Source organism: Octodon degus, unplaced genomic scaffold (genome assembly GCF_000260255.1).
Source record: "Octodon degus isolate 3935 unplaced genomic scaffold, OctDeg1.0 scaffold00131, whole genome shotgun sequence".
NCBI classification, from domain to species: Eukaryota; Metazoa; Chordata; class Mammalia; order Rodentia; family Octodontidae; genus Octodon; species Octodon degus.
Window position 1 is genome coordinate 5,946,084 of NW_004524707.1, and position 16,539 is coordinate 5,962,622.

The 16,539-nt window shown below is 45.3% G+C and overlaps 1 protein-coding gene and 1 pseudogene across 4 annotated transcripts in view; one reads left to right on the forward strand and one right to left on the reverse strand.

Annotated features, from left to right (window-relative positions):
- The window catches only part of LOC105743529, a 23,522-nt pseudogene extending 20,080 nt beyond the window's left edge, over window positions 1-3,442 (reverse strand).
- The window catches only part of Hhat (hedgehog acyltransferase), a 381,668-nt gene that overhangs the window by 70,057 nt on the left and 295,072 nt on the right, over window positions 1-16,539 (forward strand). For all 4 annotated transcript variants that reach the window (XM_023701140.1, XM_004641206.3, XM_023701141.1 and 1 more), the window contains 2 exons: window positions 9,962-10,156; window positions 14,717-14,932. In XM_023701140.1, the coding sequence (XP_023556908.1) occupies window positions 9,962-10,156; window positions 14,717-14,932 (411 nt within the window). The remainder of the gene's footprint in view (window positions 1-9,961; window positions 10,157-14,716; window positions 14,933-16,539) is intronic.

A 16,539-nucleotide genomic window follows, 5' to 3' on the forward strand; every position in this document is an offset into this window, starting at 1 on the left:
ACGAATTCAAAACCTATTCAGATGGGGTCAAGTTTAATTTGTTAGTATAAATTGTCATGGCTGCTTTACTGAAAATAAACACATTTAAAATTGGTTTACCTCAGGATGATGCAGAAAGTGGGTGAAGGATAGACTTGAGACGTAGCCCCAGTGGTAGGATGGTCCTCTGGTTTTCTCCCTGTGCTCCAACCCATGGTGACAATGACACCGTGGTGGCATGCCCGCGTATGTTGGTTTAGCAATGTCTGCATTGTACTAAAGTGAAATGGGTGTCAGGCTGTCACACTCACACAAATTTTTAATAAGAAATCTTTTACAAGGGAGCATCTTTGGACTCTGTTTTTAAAATCTTCTGGATCATGACTTGGAGCCAGCAGAGTAGGCTGTGGCTGTGGACTTCAGCACAACCATCAATGTTGCTGTTCGAGAAATGACAATTTATGTCCATTCCAAGTTGTAAATGCTCGTCTTTTTTTTTTTTTTTCCAATAAAAAGACCATTAACTTAAAAAAACAACAACAAAAACTAAAATATTTGATGCTCTCAAATCTGCATATATTTAAAAATTTCATGTAACTTTCTGAGCAGACCTAATAAATAATACATTTTTATTTCAGTTGCTAATGGGTGTATTTACAATCAGTATAAAAATAGATAAATCGGTGAATATGTGGAAGAATTTTGATGTAATTCCATCAATAATTGATATGCCGTGAACTAAAAAAACAATAAGGAACAACACAAGTAATAAGCTTAATAAAAAGAAAAAATACATAGAAAATAAAAATTTGCACATATATTTAAGTTGTTACAGTTGATAAGTGGTGAATCTATATTCTTAAGAACACGAAATGACTCATTCTGGACCATAAAGTAATTTTCAACAAATTTTCAGAGGTTATGTTTTATATAGAGTGTCTTCTATGATCATAACAAATACAAACATCATAACAAATGTTAGTGTTGGAAAACACTAACAAGATAATATGAAAATTCTTACTCATCTAGCAGTTAAAAAAAGAAACACCCTCTTTATTACTTTCAAAGTCTTTCTTACTACTAAGAAAATTGTTACGCCTGTTCGCAGCGTGTAACGATTGCAATCTCACGGGGGCTGGCTGCTGGCTGCGGGCAGAACTCTTCGCAGCGCCTTTTCTTCGCCTGCTGTTCCTTCCTGCCTCCTTGGTCCTTCCGGCTCTTAGTCCCATTTCCATTTGCCAGAGCTCTATTTTTATCATTTACCTCCTTTCAGTTTTTTTTTTCCGTATCCCCTTTTGTTTCCTCATCTGTTTGAAAAAGAAAAATCTCCTTTTTATTTATCTTCTCTTTTGCCATCTCTCTCATTTGAGCTTCTCCTGTAAAAGAAACCCTGTGGTATTTAAGCTTGTGTGTTTGACTTACTCCATGTCATATTATGGTCTCAAGTTGTGTCTGTTTACTTACAAATGCTGCAAGTTGATATTTCTTTATGTCTGTGTAGATACCATGCTTTTTTTATCTGTACATTCACTGATGGGTGTACAGGCTGCTTTCGAGGCTGAGCTATTATGCATTGTGCTATTACAGCCACAGGCATGCATGTATCCCTGTAATGTCATGTCTTGGGCTTGTCCAGGAAGATACCTGGAAGGAGAAGGGTTGGGTCAAGTTGAATTTTTACCTACAGTTTTTGGATGCGTCTCCACACTCACTTCCATAGTGGTTGTACTAGTGCACATTCCCACCAGCAGCGCAGAGGTGTTCCTTTCTCCCCACGTGCCTGCCAGTATTCATTGTTTGATTACTTGGTGATAGCAGTTTGTTCTGGAGTAGCCTTGATAGTGTCTCAGTGTTACTTTAATTTGCATTTTTGTAATGGCCAACAATGTTGAATGAACATATATTCATGTATCTATTAGCAATTTGTACTTTTTCTTCTGAGAAATATGTATTCATTTTGGTTGCCCATTCTTTGATTAGGTCATTTATTTGAGGGGCTCTATTTTTTTTTAATTTGTCCTATAATTTTTTTTTTTTTTGGGGTAGAACTGGGGATTGAACTCAGGTCCTTGCGCTTGCCAGGCAAGCGCTTATTCTACTGAGCTATCTCCCTGGCCCCATATATTCTTGATGTTAGTACTCTGTGCAAGGAATAGCTGGCAGGTTTTTCCCATTCTTTAGGTTGTCTTTTCACTCTTAGTTGTTTCATTTGCTGTGGAAAAACTTTTAAATTTAATATTGTATTAGGGTTTTACTAGAGGAACAGATCTAATACAAAGAACAGATCTAACGCAAGATGTTCCAGTCAGAATTGGATGAGGAAGTGTGCAGAGGAGAGGGTCTCTGCACAGCTGAGACTGAAGGATGCAATCCCAAGGTCTGAAGTAGACTGCTGAAAGGAGGAAGGAAGGAGGAAGGAAGGAAGGAGGGAGGAAGGAGGAAGGAAGGAGGAAGGAAGGAGGAAGAGAAATCGATCATATATGATCCTGTGTATAGAAAGCTCAGAGTGTGGAGAACTAAAGGTACTTGCACATGGGCAAAACTGCAGTTATGTAGATAACTGCTCTAGCTCAGACATGCTTGAGTGTGTCCCAAGGTTCATGTGGTGGAGGCTTGGTTGCCACTGTGGTAGTCCCTAAGTATCCACAGAGGGAGTGGTTCCAGGGCCCCTTAGGACACCCAAATCCATAGATGCTCAGATGCCTTATATGAAATGGCACAGGTTTGCATACAACCTGCAAACATTCTCTTGTATGATTAAAGCCTCTTTATTTACTTATGATGCTTAATACACTGTAGGTGCTATGTAAAAACCATTGTTTGGGGAATAGTGGTAATGTACATGTCTAGCAGAGGCCCATGGTTTTCCTGAATATTTTATACTCAAGGTTGATGGAGCCCGTGGTGTGGAGGTTGGCTGAGGTTGGAGTGTGGAAGTATGCTTGGGTGCACCATAACTTGGTCCCTCAAGTCTACAGGTACAAGCAGAGTTGCCTTGTATCTTTGTGCCTGTGTCTGCTCCTGGGAGACGTTTCCTCTGCGGTGTTCAAAATAGGTGGTGACAGTTGATGAGATCCCCAAATCCTCAAGGGCAGAGCTTCTGTGTCTGCAGTCCTTGATATCAGTACTCCTTGCGTGAATGTTATTTTCTGGACCTGTTCCAAGTTGTCCTGGTCTTTGGGGGAAGGATCAGGAGATGGAGCCTGTTTCCTTGGGAAGGATGTTCTGGGAAGTTAGGGAAGAAACCAAATACTGGATGATGCCTGTGATCTGCCTCCTGGGCTGGTGGTGGCTGGGCCGCCGCAGCGCACACTTGGGACTGGGCCACATTGGCCACTCTGGTGTCAGCCAGGTTCTCTGAGGAGGTGATGTTGGAGCTACAGCTTGAAGAATACTTGAGCTCTCTGTTTCCCTTACATGCACTGGTGGGCACGTGGACTTGGCTCACCCTCTGCGAGCACATTGTGCCCAACTTCAGTTCTTTGCATTTTTCTTGGAACAAGGCAGGCTGAGCTGAGTCGTCTCCCTCTGTGTGTCTCTTTGTCCTCTGTGTGACCACAGGGTTGATTTGTGAGACAGCTGGTGGGAAGGGCTCTGCTTGTGGTAGGGGAACAGCGACTTCTTTGTCTGAATCGGCTGGCCCGTATGGAAGTAGGAACCACAACTTTGGCCTCATTAGCTCCAGGCTTTCACCACCTGGACGCAGTATTCCAGATGGCCTTAATTTGGGTAGTTGTCTTTGGTTCTTATTCAGGGTGGAAGATTTGGGCTACAGTTGTCTTTTATTTCACTATCCCCTGAGGTATTGTGAACCAGGCAGTGCTGGGGGTGGGGAGGGAAAGGCTGTGGCAACTCTTGCTGCTATAATCATAAACCCTGAAGGACGCTTGCCATCCTGGCTTAAGACCTCACCTCTGGTCACCCTACCTGCTGCTGAGTGACAGATTGCTTTCAAAAGTATTGTTTTCTTTATTTCATTTAGAAAAAAAAAAAAAACCAAAAACTTCTTTGGTCATGACAAGTAAGAAAACGTTCTACTTAGCTCCTTGGCTGAAGTTAAACGTCTTCCCTTCGTATAGGGCTCTCTCTTTGGGTTTGGGTTTGGGTTTTGGCAAGATTGCATGGGCCCTGGGAGGGGAAGCTGTGCTTTGGCTGTGGCCCTGTTATGATTGGACTGCAGGCTGGGCAGGTCAGACAGTGGCCTCCTCTCTTGAGTACCACTGTGGTCTCCTACCACCTGAAACACTGTGTTCTGTGCCCTCAAAACTAAAAATACCCCTACGTGAACTTTGGGGAGGCTGGTCTGGTGGGGGCTGCTGGCCCTAGAGCAGCACTCGCGGTGCCCCTGGTGGTAGAAGTCACATCATTAGCTCCAGCCCTGAAGGCCAAGCCTTCCCACAGGCTTTGTGGGGTTGCCAAGCCCTGTTCCATGGTGTTGGCTCTGGAAGGCTGTGGCACATAGGCACCTCCTCCCTGCAGATTTTCAGATCCACACACTAGGACTCCTGTGCACTAATGGTTTTCCTGGATCCTGATCCCTACCTCCATCTCTCTTAAGGAGGGGTGAAGTTCCCTTGGTATGCCCCCCGGCCTTGGCGGTATGTTTTGTTTTCTGTTTGCTTTGACAAATTTTACATGAATATATATATATATATATATATATATGTTCAATGACATGTGCAATTGATTATGTAGTGTGTAATAAATTATGCCATGCATAACAGTATTGATTCCTTTTCTTTCTCAGTGCTTCCACAGAGTGGTTTCTTGGCACATGTGCAAAGGATTACTGCACAGCGGTCTGATTCTGTTACCAGCAGGACTCCTGATGCAGGCTTTGTACTCTCAGTCCTCCCCGGCGAGGTGAGCTGCCGAGGAGCCACCTGAGCATGCCCTGCTGCCACTGGGTGCCCACACAGAGTGAGTGCTCAGGGGAGGAGAGGTTACCTTCTCAGGCAGCCTTTCCTGGCTGGGTTCTGACTCCATGCGAGGAAGTTGTGGAGAAAAAAGTGTTTTCCGAAGGAGGAAGGACAAGCTTTTGGCTCTTCTTAGGGCACCATTCTGGCCTTCGGTGTGGTCCAGCTCAACTGCGTGCTGTTTCAGGGGACCCTTCTGGGGTGAGGGACGGGGGTTCTTTTACAGATGTCTGCTTCTGTAGGTTGGTGCCTGTGCCCTGCCCAATGTTAAGGGCATAGGCATAGTTGAGAGAGACCCTGTGTGTGAAAAGTGGGCGCTAAGCAGTGGTGGAGTCCTTCTCAGAGCAGCTTTTGTTCATAAGGGTTGAAGTGGAAAAATTAGAGACTTGGAAGAGGGTATGTTTTCACATTAGTGGGATACAAAGCCCAAACTCTAGTGCTAATTTCTTCTTATTTCTAACTACCTTGTTAAATCCAAGACTCATGGAAGTTTATCAGTCTGCCTGCTCATCCAGTGACCCATCTCCAGCCATTCACCCGCCCACATGCCATCGAGCCTTCCTTCCTTTCTTTCTCCCATTTATGCCTTATGAAATACCTGCTGTGTGTTAGGTGGCACGTTAGATTCTGTGCTCGCGTTATGGTAACATGAACAAGAGAGGACTTTAGCCTGCTGAGTAGCGTCAGTTGTGGCCCATTTTAAGAAGTGGCTCAGTGCCAGCACCTGGACGGGGCAGAGCGGAAGATGTCTTCTTGCTTCCATCTGGGTCATGGGTTCTGTGTCCCATCAGAAGAGCCAGGGAAAATACTTTGGGTTTGGCTTTGCTGCTACAAAAATAAAGTCTAGTTTCTGTATTATTGTATCTCAGACCTTTGAAAGTTTCCCTTTTTCTGCTGCTGCTTTCCATTTCTATTTGAAACCAAAGAGCCCGGAACAGAGAGAGAGAGAGAGAGAGAGAGAGAGAGAGAGAGAGAGAGAGAGAGATGTGGGGGTCACCTCGAGCTCAGCAGAGTTCTCGCAAGCCATCTTAACCTCAGCTCCAGGTTGTTGTTCAGTCTTCGATATCCATGACAACAGGGCAAACTAAAACTGCTGTACACTTGCCACAGTGGCTCGGGCTGGACAGTCTTCCCACCAAGTGCAGGTTGGGTGCAGATGAGCGGGGTCAATCGGAGGCTGCTGCGGGCGACTCAGTGGCAGAGCCGCACTGGGCGCGTTTTTGGCAGTCTGCTGTGGACTGTTATGCCACCCCGCGGGTGCTCTGGGGCAGTCGTCCCAGAAATCCTGAAGCTCACTTTTACGCAAAACCTGTCTGGATGTGTTGGTGGCAGCTTCATGTGTGATGGTGCCAAACTGGAAACAGCCTCAGCCCCCTTCTCCTGGGAAGTGGCTAAGTAAACCATGGACCTGCCACACTGCGAAAGATGCAGCAGTGAAAGAGAAAAAGCGTGCCTATCCATGGAAACCTGGAAAGAAACCCCAGGGCTCAGTTGTGCCGAGTGAAATAAAGCAAATTCTAAAAGTTGCATGCGGTAAGAGTTTTGAGATGCCAGAAGCTTAGAAATGGAGCAGGGATTTGTGGTTGTCAGAGGTCGGGGGGAACGAGAAGGAGGTAAATGTGGTATAAAAGGGCAACGCTAGGGATTCTTGGGACGGCAGACTGTGCTGAGTCTTGTGGTGGTGGGTACCAAGCTTAAACATGTGATGAAATGATATAGAACTAAACACATGCAAGTACAAGTAAAGCTGGGGCAATCTGAGCACGTTCCATGAATAGCAACAGTGTAATATCCCAGTGATGTTATAGGAAGGTCTTGCAACGTCCCTGTACGAGCTCTCTCTCACTGTGACAAAATACCTGAGGAAAGCAACTTAGATGTATTCTGGCTCACGTTTCACAGGTTTCAGTCCATGTCAATGGCTCCATCTGTGTGGGTGTGAAGTTGGCGGAGAACGTCATGGTGGAGGGATTAGTGGAAGGGGGTGTCTTACCTTATCATAGCCAGGACACAGAGAAAAAGAAAGAGCCAGAGAAGAAGGGGCTAGGGACAGGTACAGTTCCCAGGTGACATTCCTCACCATCTACTCCGCCAATGGGCCCCACCTCATGTCTTACTCATCTCCTAGTAATGCCATCAAACTAAAAATCAATTGATAGAACATCCCCTGGTGAGATTAGAGTCCTCATAATTCGTACTATTCCCTAAAAGCCCATCTGTTGGCCTTTAGGGAATATTTGGATCCAAACCAATCTAGCTACCATTGGAGGAACCTGTGTTACATATCAAGGGCTTGCTCTGTGTTATTTCTTACAGCTGTGTGGATCTATAAATATCTCAGAAGCATAAACTTGAGAAAAGCATTGTACAAAAGTTGTACCTAATTAACATTTAAATTTCTAAGTAGGAACCATCGTAACCAAACATTAAGGCCACTTTTTGCATACTTTACTTGAGCAATGTGATTCTTTGTGCCTTGTTTTCTAGTGATCAGACGTTATCCATCATAATTGTCACTTGAGCTTCTTAAATGAAGTGAGCTATTTTGATTTCTAAATGATTTTTAAAAACTTGGGCTTGACATAGGATATGTGTGACCACAATCCTATGTATCTGCTCAGATCGCCCTAAAAATCTGGGGAAAAAATCCTTAAATGCCTAGAAGTATTATTTGAGATTGAAACATCACACATTTTATTTTTGAAAGGTAAGTTTTCAGTCTATTTTACATCATTGGCTTAATGCTGTTATTTAAGCAGTTTCACATAAGAGGCAGATACACTTGTGTAGAGGTGGGTGAGACAGGGCTGCCCTTAGGACCTTGCATCTGAGATTGGTCGCTGAAATACTTGGGGAGCTCTTCCTGCTGCAAAGGGAGGCTGGCTGCCCAGGCGGTCTGCTGGCTGGCCGTGGGCAGCTAGCTAGTCCCTCACTGTGTAGTCGCTTCCAGCCTTAGGCCCAGGTGCAGGGATGGTGGCTGGGCAGATGTGCTCTGCGGATGGATCCACAGTGGGTGCCACCCTGCCAGGAGCCAGCTGGAGAACAAGGCATGGCTTATCAGAATTTTAATGGTGTGTTGGGGATGGGATTCGAAAAGCACTTTTATAGGTAAGTTATTAAAATCAGTATTTTAGTAGGATTCTAATTTATACAACAGTGTTGTTAGTAGGTGATTCATTTTGTATTATTTCAGTCTTTTCATTTCCTATCTAACATGAAGATGCACGGGGTATTCATGCCTGGTTGTACTGAGGGGAGGAAAACATGGGTTACTCTTCAGTCAGCAGAGAACATGAAGTTAATGTGGGAGTAGTTCTGAGATGTCTTGGAGCAGTGGTCAGTGTTCTCTGCCTTGCTGTTTGGCAAGGAAGACACTGAGGGCGAGAATATGGGACATACTTGTGTGCCCCTAACGTGGCTTTTGAGACCGATTCATGGAGTCTCCCAAGAAGATGGGGTTTGCATAGCACTAGTAACCGTATCCTGAAGGTCTGTCAGGTTTTTCCAAGTTGAAGCAGCTTTGGTCTGTGGTGAGTTCCAAATGAATCCCAGAAAGCAGGCTTTTTCCAGACGGATCAAATAGCACTTAATAAAAGTGTAACTGTATATATATATGTATGGACATGGCTACGTGTGCGTGGAGAATTCCAGCATAGAATACTGCAAGTCAGATTGAAAGGAATTCTTTATCTCGTTTGTTGAAACTAAGTCTTAAAATAGTCTCTGGCAGCCTTGGTTTTTAAAATTGGACTTTGCCCAGAGGTGAGTGAATGGGGGAAAGTCTAAAGCAAATTTATGTGGCTGTTTTCTGTGGATAGAAGGGTGGAAAAATAGTAAAAATGACTTTAGATTTCTCTGGTTTTCTTGGAACTTAGAAGTGAGTGACCTAGTCTCATTTTTATAATGTTTTCTTGGGCTGGAGTGTAGGTTTGGGAAAGAATAATACTTGGTGATATTTGAGGAGAGTTCACGTGGAAGCATGGGCTTTCCAGTGTGCACCCCACCCCTGTCCTTCCCTTTCTTGTGAGAAGACCTGAATTCAGTCAGTCCCCGTGTTTCCACTGTGCGTGTGTCCCTGGAAACCACATTTCACAATACACACTCAGGAGGCATCTTACTTCCTTGAAAATTTCCTTGGGACTCCTCAAGCAGTGCTTACTCTGTACGCTGATATTCTAAGTGTTTCACACACATAATTTACTTAATCCTTATAACAACCAATAAGCTAGGTTGTATAGATGAAGAAATGGAGGTACGGAGAGACTAACTCACCTAAATCACACAGCTAGTTAGTAGGATCATTGGTATTTGAATTGAGGCAGTTGGACTTTGAAGCTTGTATTAAAACATTATCATGGTTAAACAAGGCTTTAACAGACAGGTATGGTTAGAGTATGTCGTGAGAGCAAAGACATATTAATTCATCTATTTAAATTTAGATATTCAATGTGATAAATAGAAAGTACTTGACAAATAGACAAAATCCTGATTCTTTTAAAAATAGGAATAAATGGATCAATCAGATTGAGTATACACGGGCTTCACCATCACAGAAAGCTGGAGAGATACAATTTTCTATGATATCAATTTGACTATAAGAACATACTGAAAAATGTAAGGTTTTGTCCTAGGCTTCGGAAGGGCCTTGGTAGTGTAGAAGGCCTGGTCTCCACCACGGAACTTGCCTGAAGTGTTCTGGGATCTGTCCACTGTGCCATCCAGAGGATGTGTTTTCAAGGGCTGGTCTTCCAGGTTTAGTTTCTCCTCATGGCTCCAGCTTCCCTAGTGTTTGCTGAATAGGCTGCAGATGAGTTGTGGGATCTAGTGGTTTCGCTAGCTTTGGCTGAGGGTGGGAAATGGTTACTTGCTTCCTGATGGAGCTCATGGAGTTCTGGGATTGACTTAGAAAATCTGTCTGAATGCACAGGGCTGTGAGAACAAGAGTATGGCTAGTGGCTTCCTGAAGGTTATCCTGTGCACACAGATGCTTTAATACAGTGTCCGCCACTCACCTCTCGCTCTTTCCTATCTCTCTCCCCTGCCCCACGGCCACTCTCTGTCTACAGCACAGGCCCTGGATCCTCACAGCCTATGGGATGTGGGCCTGCTGGAGCGTGCTGGGTGCTCCTGGTGTGGTCATGGTTCTCCTCCATGCCATCATCGCCTTCAGCGTGGCGCAGTTCCGCTCCCTGCTCCTGTCCTGGCTCTGTTCTCTCCTCCTGCTCTCCACATTGAGGCTGCAGAGTGTGGAGGACATAAAGGTAAGTGTCTTGTTCTTTTGTTATGTCACCCTCAGAAATGGGCACACCCTGCTTTTCTCACATCCAGTGGATGCCTTTGTTTTCAGGCAAGGGAGCCCTTGATGGCTGCCCCTAGTGGCAGTACCAGGTTATGTGTGGTGCCCTGCTTCTCTGTTGTGCAGTCCTAACTTTTGTCCCAGTGCTGGAAGGTTGCCCAGGGCTAACCCTGCACCTTCTTTTCTGCTTGAATTAGAGCAGAGTGTGCCATGTATTACAGGACCGGAGGGTCAGAAACAAAAAGTAGAAAAGTCCTGTAGACATTTGAACTAATGCCTTACTAGTTTTAGGGACATTTTTGCTTCCATGTTTTAGAATCTTATTTTCAGCCCCAAAGGACTCTGAGACAGATAAGACAAGTGGTTTTCTTCTTAGCTTATGAAGCAGATTTAGTTTTTATTGACTCATGTAGGTAATAATGGAAGCCCTTTTATTTAGAAAGTGAAACAAGTGTTGATTGTTGTGAGCACTGTGGTATCTGCACACACACCACTGTTTGTGCTAATGGAGGGTGATGTTGGGCTCAAACCCCATTTCTCCCACTTCAGTGGCTTCTGTTTGTATTCTGTAAGTTTTTCTTCAACAGGATCTTCAACTTCTTAGCTGTTTGTCTTCTCTAGTCATGATAACAGTGCATTTGTATTCTGAGAGTGGACACCGGCCTTGGCCCAGAGGGTGTTGGCCAGCAGAGAGGTGGCACCCCAGCTGTGGGAGTCTGGAGTGCTGCCACATGATGGCACCCCTCAGCCAGCTCTTCCTGCACTGTGTTTCTGGTTCCAGTCATTGTCCAGGCAGCTGTCTGTTCTCTCAGGAGGAACTGAATGACATAGCTGTGCTTGTGCAAGCTGGGGCCTGGCTGGGACCTTTCGAGCTGTCTGCATAGCTTCCTTGTGTCACCCATCTGTTGACCATATGCTTTTCAAGTTTGAAAATCAGTCTTGTCATCCAAGACTGTAGCCAGGGAAGCCATCAGATCTGTGTTGCAGGGCAGGGGAGTATTAGTCTATCTAGAGCTCTCCTTGGGGAGAAATGCATGTTTGGAGGAGCCAGTCCATGTGCCAGCTCCAGCGTGTGGCTTGGGACTCTGGGCATTAGAGCCTGTCAGCCTCATAGTCAGCTAGTTTTGACATCTACCAGGTTGAGAGAACTCAAGCTCTGAAAACATTAGGGGCTGGTGGTTCAGGCCAGAGCCACCTTGTTCTCCCTCTCCTTTTCTGAGGCTGGAATCTGCTAAATCTTCCCTTTTGCCTTTAGAGAAAAGTCTCTAAACCTGTTCCTGTCTCTCTGTCAAAGCCTGCTCCCTGTCTTGCCTGGTGGTCTTTCTTTCACTCCTCAGGTTTCAAAGAGCAGTTGTGGAGAGCTTCTGTACTGCTGAGCTCTGGGCTGTGGGCTTTATGTGTTCATGTGCTGTGACATAGATCACCACAGGTATCTGGGCAGGGTGAGGTGGTTTGTGTGTCCGGCCTTACAGACCGGCATACAAACTCTTTGAGAGAGTTTATAGTGAGGGCAGTCCCAGTAGGCACCTGGGCACAGGACTCGAGCTAGGTCAGCCCTCTGCAGATGCTTGGCTAGAGTGAGTGTGGCTGTGGAAATGTGACAAGGTGGAGGAAGGAACAGGATGTTCATTAAAATTTGTGAGAGGCCATGGATTTGGACCAGGTACCTATCCTGGTCCAGGAATACCAAACAAATGTAGAGTGTAATCACAGGGATTTAATGTTGGTTGCTTGCCGAAGGCCCTGTAGCCAATTATCTAATTGAGCTGTGAACAGTTAAGTACTTAAGCTGTAACCAATTAATTGGTTGATTGAATAGTCAGTTAAGTTGTTTTCCATCTGGCTGGAGTTCTCAGAACCTGCCCTGGTTCTGGGAGCTGTCCAATGTGTGAATCCTGTGTTGCTTTATTCTTTGCTTGACTAAACTCTACTACATTGAATTGGTCTAAGGATTTCCCCTCTAATGGGTGTGTGCAGTGGCTCCCAGAGTGCCATGTGACCCTGTAATCTCTTAAGGGCTGCAGCTCTCCTTGTGCTGTCTGATGGTCACTGATGTGTTGCCCTGTGGTCTTTGATTTTTTCTTTCATCACAAGTACCCCTTGCACAGAAACTCTCAAGAAGTCTTGATACTCTGTCGTTAGTCACTGTGGGGCTGGACTCTGATAATGTCCTTATTTTATTCACTATTCCCTTGCTTGCCCACCCATGGATCCAGGCAATGTGCTTGGAATTTGTGGGACCTGAATCTGCCCACTGTGAGAATGAGCTCAGCGGGAGTGGTGAGTCTGGCCACCTGATTTCTGAGCTCTTTTGCTCCCTGTCTCATCTTACTCTGGAAACTGGAGTCTGCCCTTTAACTCCAGCCTCAGTCTTATCCTTTGGAAAACAGAAGTGACAGTTCTTTTACCTTCATTGTAGATTGTCCCCAGGGTGAAATCTCTGTTAAGTGACATGACAGATGTAGCATTTTGAGAGTTCAGATACTTTTTTGCTGTTGCTTGGCCGTCCTTTTCTGCATCCTTACCAATGTAGTGGAGCTAGTATGTTAAACATGTACATCAGAATATGAGCCCATGGGCACAAATAGGAAGCAGTTCTGTCCTAACCTAAGAGGCTTAACTTTCCAAACTGATGGGGCAGGCATTTAGATGAACGTGCCTACAAGTGAATTTGCAAGAAAATAAAGATAAATCAACACCTAACTTTTGGGACCTGGCAAGGTCAAAAACCGGAATCTGGTTCTATTTATCATGTCTTGGGAGACAGCATCCATTATGAGTTGAATAAAAGGTGGCAGATAAACATTGTGGCAGAGACAGCAGATGACCAGCGACAAGTTATGCCTTCGGACTTGTTCTTGTGTCATTCTCTTTATCTGAGTAGGCTCCTTCCCCTTGGAGGCTGGTCTTGGATGTAAAGTAGATACTGTTCAGGGTTAGTTTTTCTTTTTTCTTTTCTTTCTTCTTTCTTTTTTTTCTTTTCTTTTCTTTTCTTTTTTTTTGCAGAACCAGGGATTGAACTCAGGCCTTTGTGCTTGCCAGGGAAGCGATTATTCTACTGAGCCATCTTCCCGGCCCCAGGGTTAGTTTTTCTGTCTAGAGCCTTACAGGACCCTCAGATCACTCCTTCCTTCCTTTGACCGAGTTCTCTTACTTGCATATAGATGACCACAGTGTGTTTTCTCACCAAGAAACAATATATACATATTATGGAAAATGTAGGGCCATATGAAGACTGTGAGCTAGTCCAGGTTTCCACTCCTTCCAGTGTTGACATTTATCACGCTGTCTTCTTGCCTTTGGTCCCATGAATATTTTTGCACACACATTTTCCTTTTGTCTTGCTCTGTGGAGTTGCATTTTTAACACAACTATCTCTTTGATATACATAAAGGGCAGGAATTACAGTATTTCTTCTGAGTATTTGAAGGTACTTTGGTAATGGTAAGAGCAGAATTTTCAGGTGTCTTAAGTTACAGGACAGGGAAAAGGAGGAAAGACACCAAAAATTTTATTTTAACTGATAGCTTTCATCTAAATCTACAAAGAAAAAAAAAGAACTGCTTGACATTCATTTCTTGTATGTTAAAGACTAGCTATCGAAGTGATGTCATGCTGTGCTTGTAGGACTGCCCAGTCCAGAGGTAGCCAGCGCTTCTCTGTGTGGATCCTGCTCTTCCAGGACTTACCTGCTTTGTGTCTTCCCAATGTAGGTTCAGTGTAGATGGTTTATGTTTTCTTTTCCAAGACTTTTGCTCTGAAATGCCCTAGTTTAAAAAAAATTTTTTTAATAATGTTTTCATGACTGCTTTTGGCTATGCTGTTGGTGGCTGAGGCAGTTATTTTAATTTATTTTTTGAGACAAGATCCTGCTAAGTCACCAAATTTCCCAGGCTGGCTGAAACTTGGAATCCTCCTCTTCAGTCTCCCAGACTGCTGGAATTATGGGATGTACCACCACAGCCAGCGAGGAGAGGTCTTTTTATTTTTGGCTAACATCTGTAACAACTCCATAAACCTTTCATTTCAGAGCCCTCTTAGACTCAGCTGTTTGATTGAACACATTAATGACAGAAGAACATAAAAAAAAATACCTTGAAGGCAGAATGTGACAGTCACAGGCCCCTCCTGGCCACCAGGATTGTTGAAGAAGCCAATGGCGTTGCCATTGGATGTGGCCGACCTCCATGCTGTCCAGGATGCTCCCCAAAGATGCAACCCCAGGAAAGCCTTTATTATGGGGCAAGCTGATGGCTAATGTTACTTATGGTCTCCTGGCCACTGCTCAGTAATGTGTTAGATGCGCTGAGCACAGGCTGCACTGCTGAGCTATGCCCCAGCCCTTGCTGCTTGCTTTGCTTACCAGTGGGATTTCCTGGGACTCATTACTCCCTTGCTAGTGCAGCTGTGATGCCCAGGAAGCGTGTTCCTCTTGGCTTCTCAGAAGAAACCATGCTGGCTGCACTGGGATGAGACATTGCCCTTCTGGCCACTCACTGATTGTGCTGTCTTTTTGGCTTTACAGAGGAGATGGTACAGGACAGACAGTGAGTACTACCTGCTTCAGTTCACGCTGACTGTCCGCTGCCTGTACTACACCAGCTTCAGCCTGGAGTTCTGCTGGCGGCAGCTGCCCACCATGTGTGCACCTCACTCCTTTCCCTGGATGCTGGCCTATGTCTTCTATTATCCTGTCTTCCACAACGGGCCTATCCTCAACTTCCCAGAGTTCGTCAGACAGGTAGCACCCGGGGGCCTGGGCTGGGGGTCGGCAGCGTGAGATGCTGTCCACGCTGCTCTGCTCATCTGCACAGTGTGCCCGCAGATGAAAACACACACGGCTCATGGTCGCGAATTTCTACAAACAGCTCAGCTATAGCAGAGAATAAACTGGCACAACGAAGGTTGGCCTGCCTCTCATGTGTGAGCTCTAGGGGCCCAGGCCTGAACCTGAGTGGACTATGGCTCCCAAGGTCCGTAACTTGGCATGGAGGGATTGGGAGCCACTGTCCCCTGCAGTGAAGCCCCAGGGAGAGAGAAGAAGTTTGATTATGATGGTATTAGATGAGAAAGTGGGAGAAGAGGCTTCTGTGCTGTTTGTCATCTGGGAAGCAGTGTATGTCCTTTCGTATTCATGGACTACATGTGGAACAGCCCCGTGGTAGTCTGGGAACCACTCAGTGATCTAGATGCAAGAGCAGTAACGGTGAAGACTGTTGGAAGGCAACAGTGCATTTGCAGGTCCAGGCTCAGTCCCATGTGTTCCTGCCATCCCGCCTCCCTTCTCCGACAGCATCTTCCCAAGAGATAACAAGCTGTGTAGCGCTCCTTCCTCCCAGTGCACCTTCCCCAGCTTCCCCCAGCTTCCCCCACTTCCTCCGTCCTTCAGCTCACAGCTGGTCTCATGGGACATGTTTAATTAATTCACCTTAGGTGTTCATAATCAATACTACTTAAAAGAGCTTCCCAAGGGCTCTTTCTGTCCATGCACTGAAGTTTAGGTGGAGGAGAGAACAAACTATACCGGCCTGCAAATAGCACACGGTACACGTGGAAGCACAAGGCTGTGTCACACTCCTGGAAGCACAGTTCAGAGCTCAGGACCAGCAGTAGCGTTGCACATTTCTAGGGAAGAAAGTGTAAAAGGTGTCACTGGAAAAGAAAGCTCTCTGAATTATTTATTTTGTCTCAGAAATTTCCACTGAATTACATATTAGATTTAAAAGTAGGTTTTTATATTTTAATAAGATCACAATATGCTAAAATTGTCAGTGAAAGCAATGTAAGTTTTACCCTCCAGAAATCTTTAAGTGAAATTGAGATTCCAGGCACAGGTAGGTTGAATGTGTTCTCCATGCTTCCATGCAGGCTGCATAGGCTCCTTCTTTTACATGATCTGTGCTTAAAGTTGTGTTAAGTGGCTGCCAGAAGGCAGAGGTGGTGTAGTGAGGGCAGCTGATTTTCTCACTGCAGGTTCTCAAGGGGAGATCCCTGGACTGTAGCTTCCCAGGCCCAGTCCCAGGCTGCCTGACCTCAGGGTGGGGGCCAGCAGTAAGGCTTAGGAGACTTTCTGGGTGATTTGGACCATGCTCCCACCCCAAAACACTATCCCATTTTTATCTGAGTGGGGCAGCTGAGGCGCACAGAAGGGCCAGGTTAGGTCCTCCATGTTGTGTCTCAGAAGCTCCTGGAATTTGTGAATTTTGAATGTTTCTGAATGTTCCAGCCAATAACTTTTGGAAGCAGCATCTACTTTTCTCCTTCCTGGGGACAGATGGTTATTCTCAGAGAAACCATCTCAACCCATGTGGGATTTGCACCTTATTGTGCACAGTTATTATAGTGTTT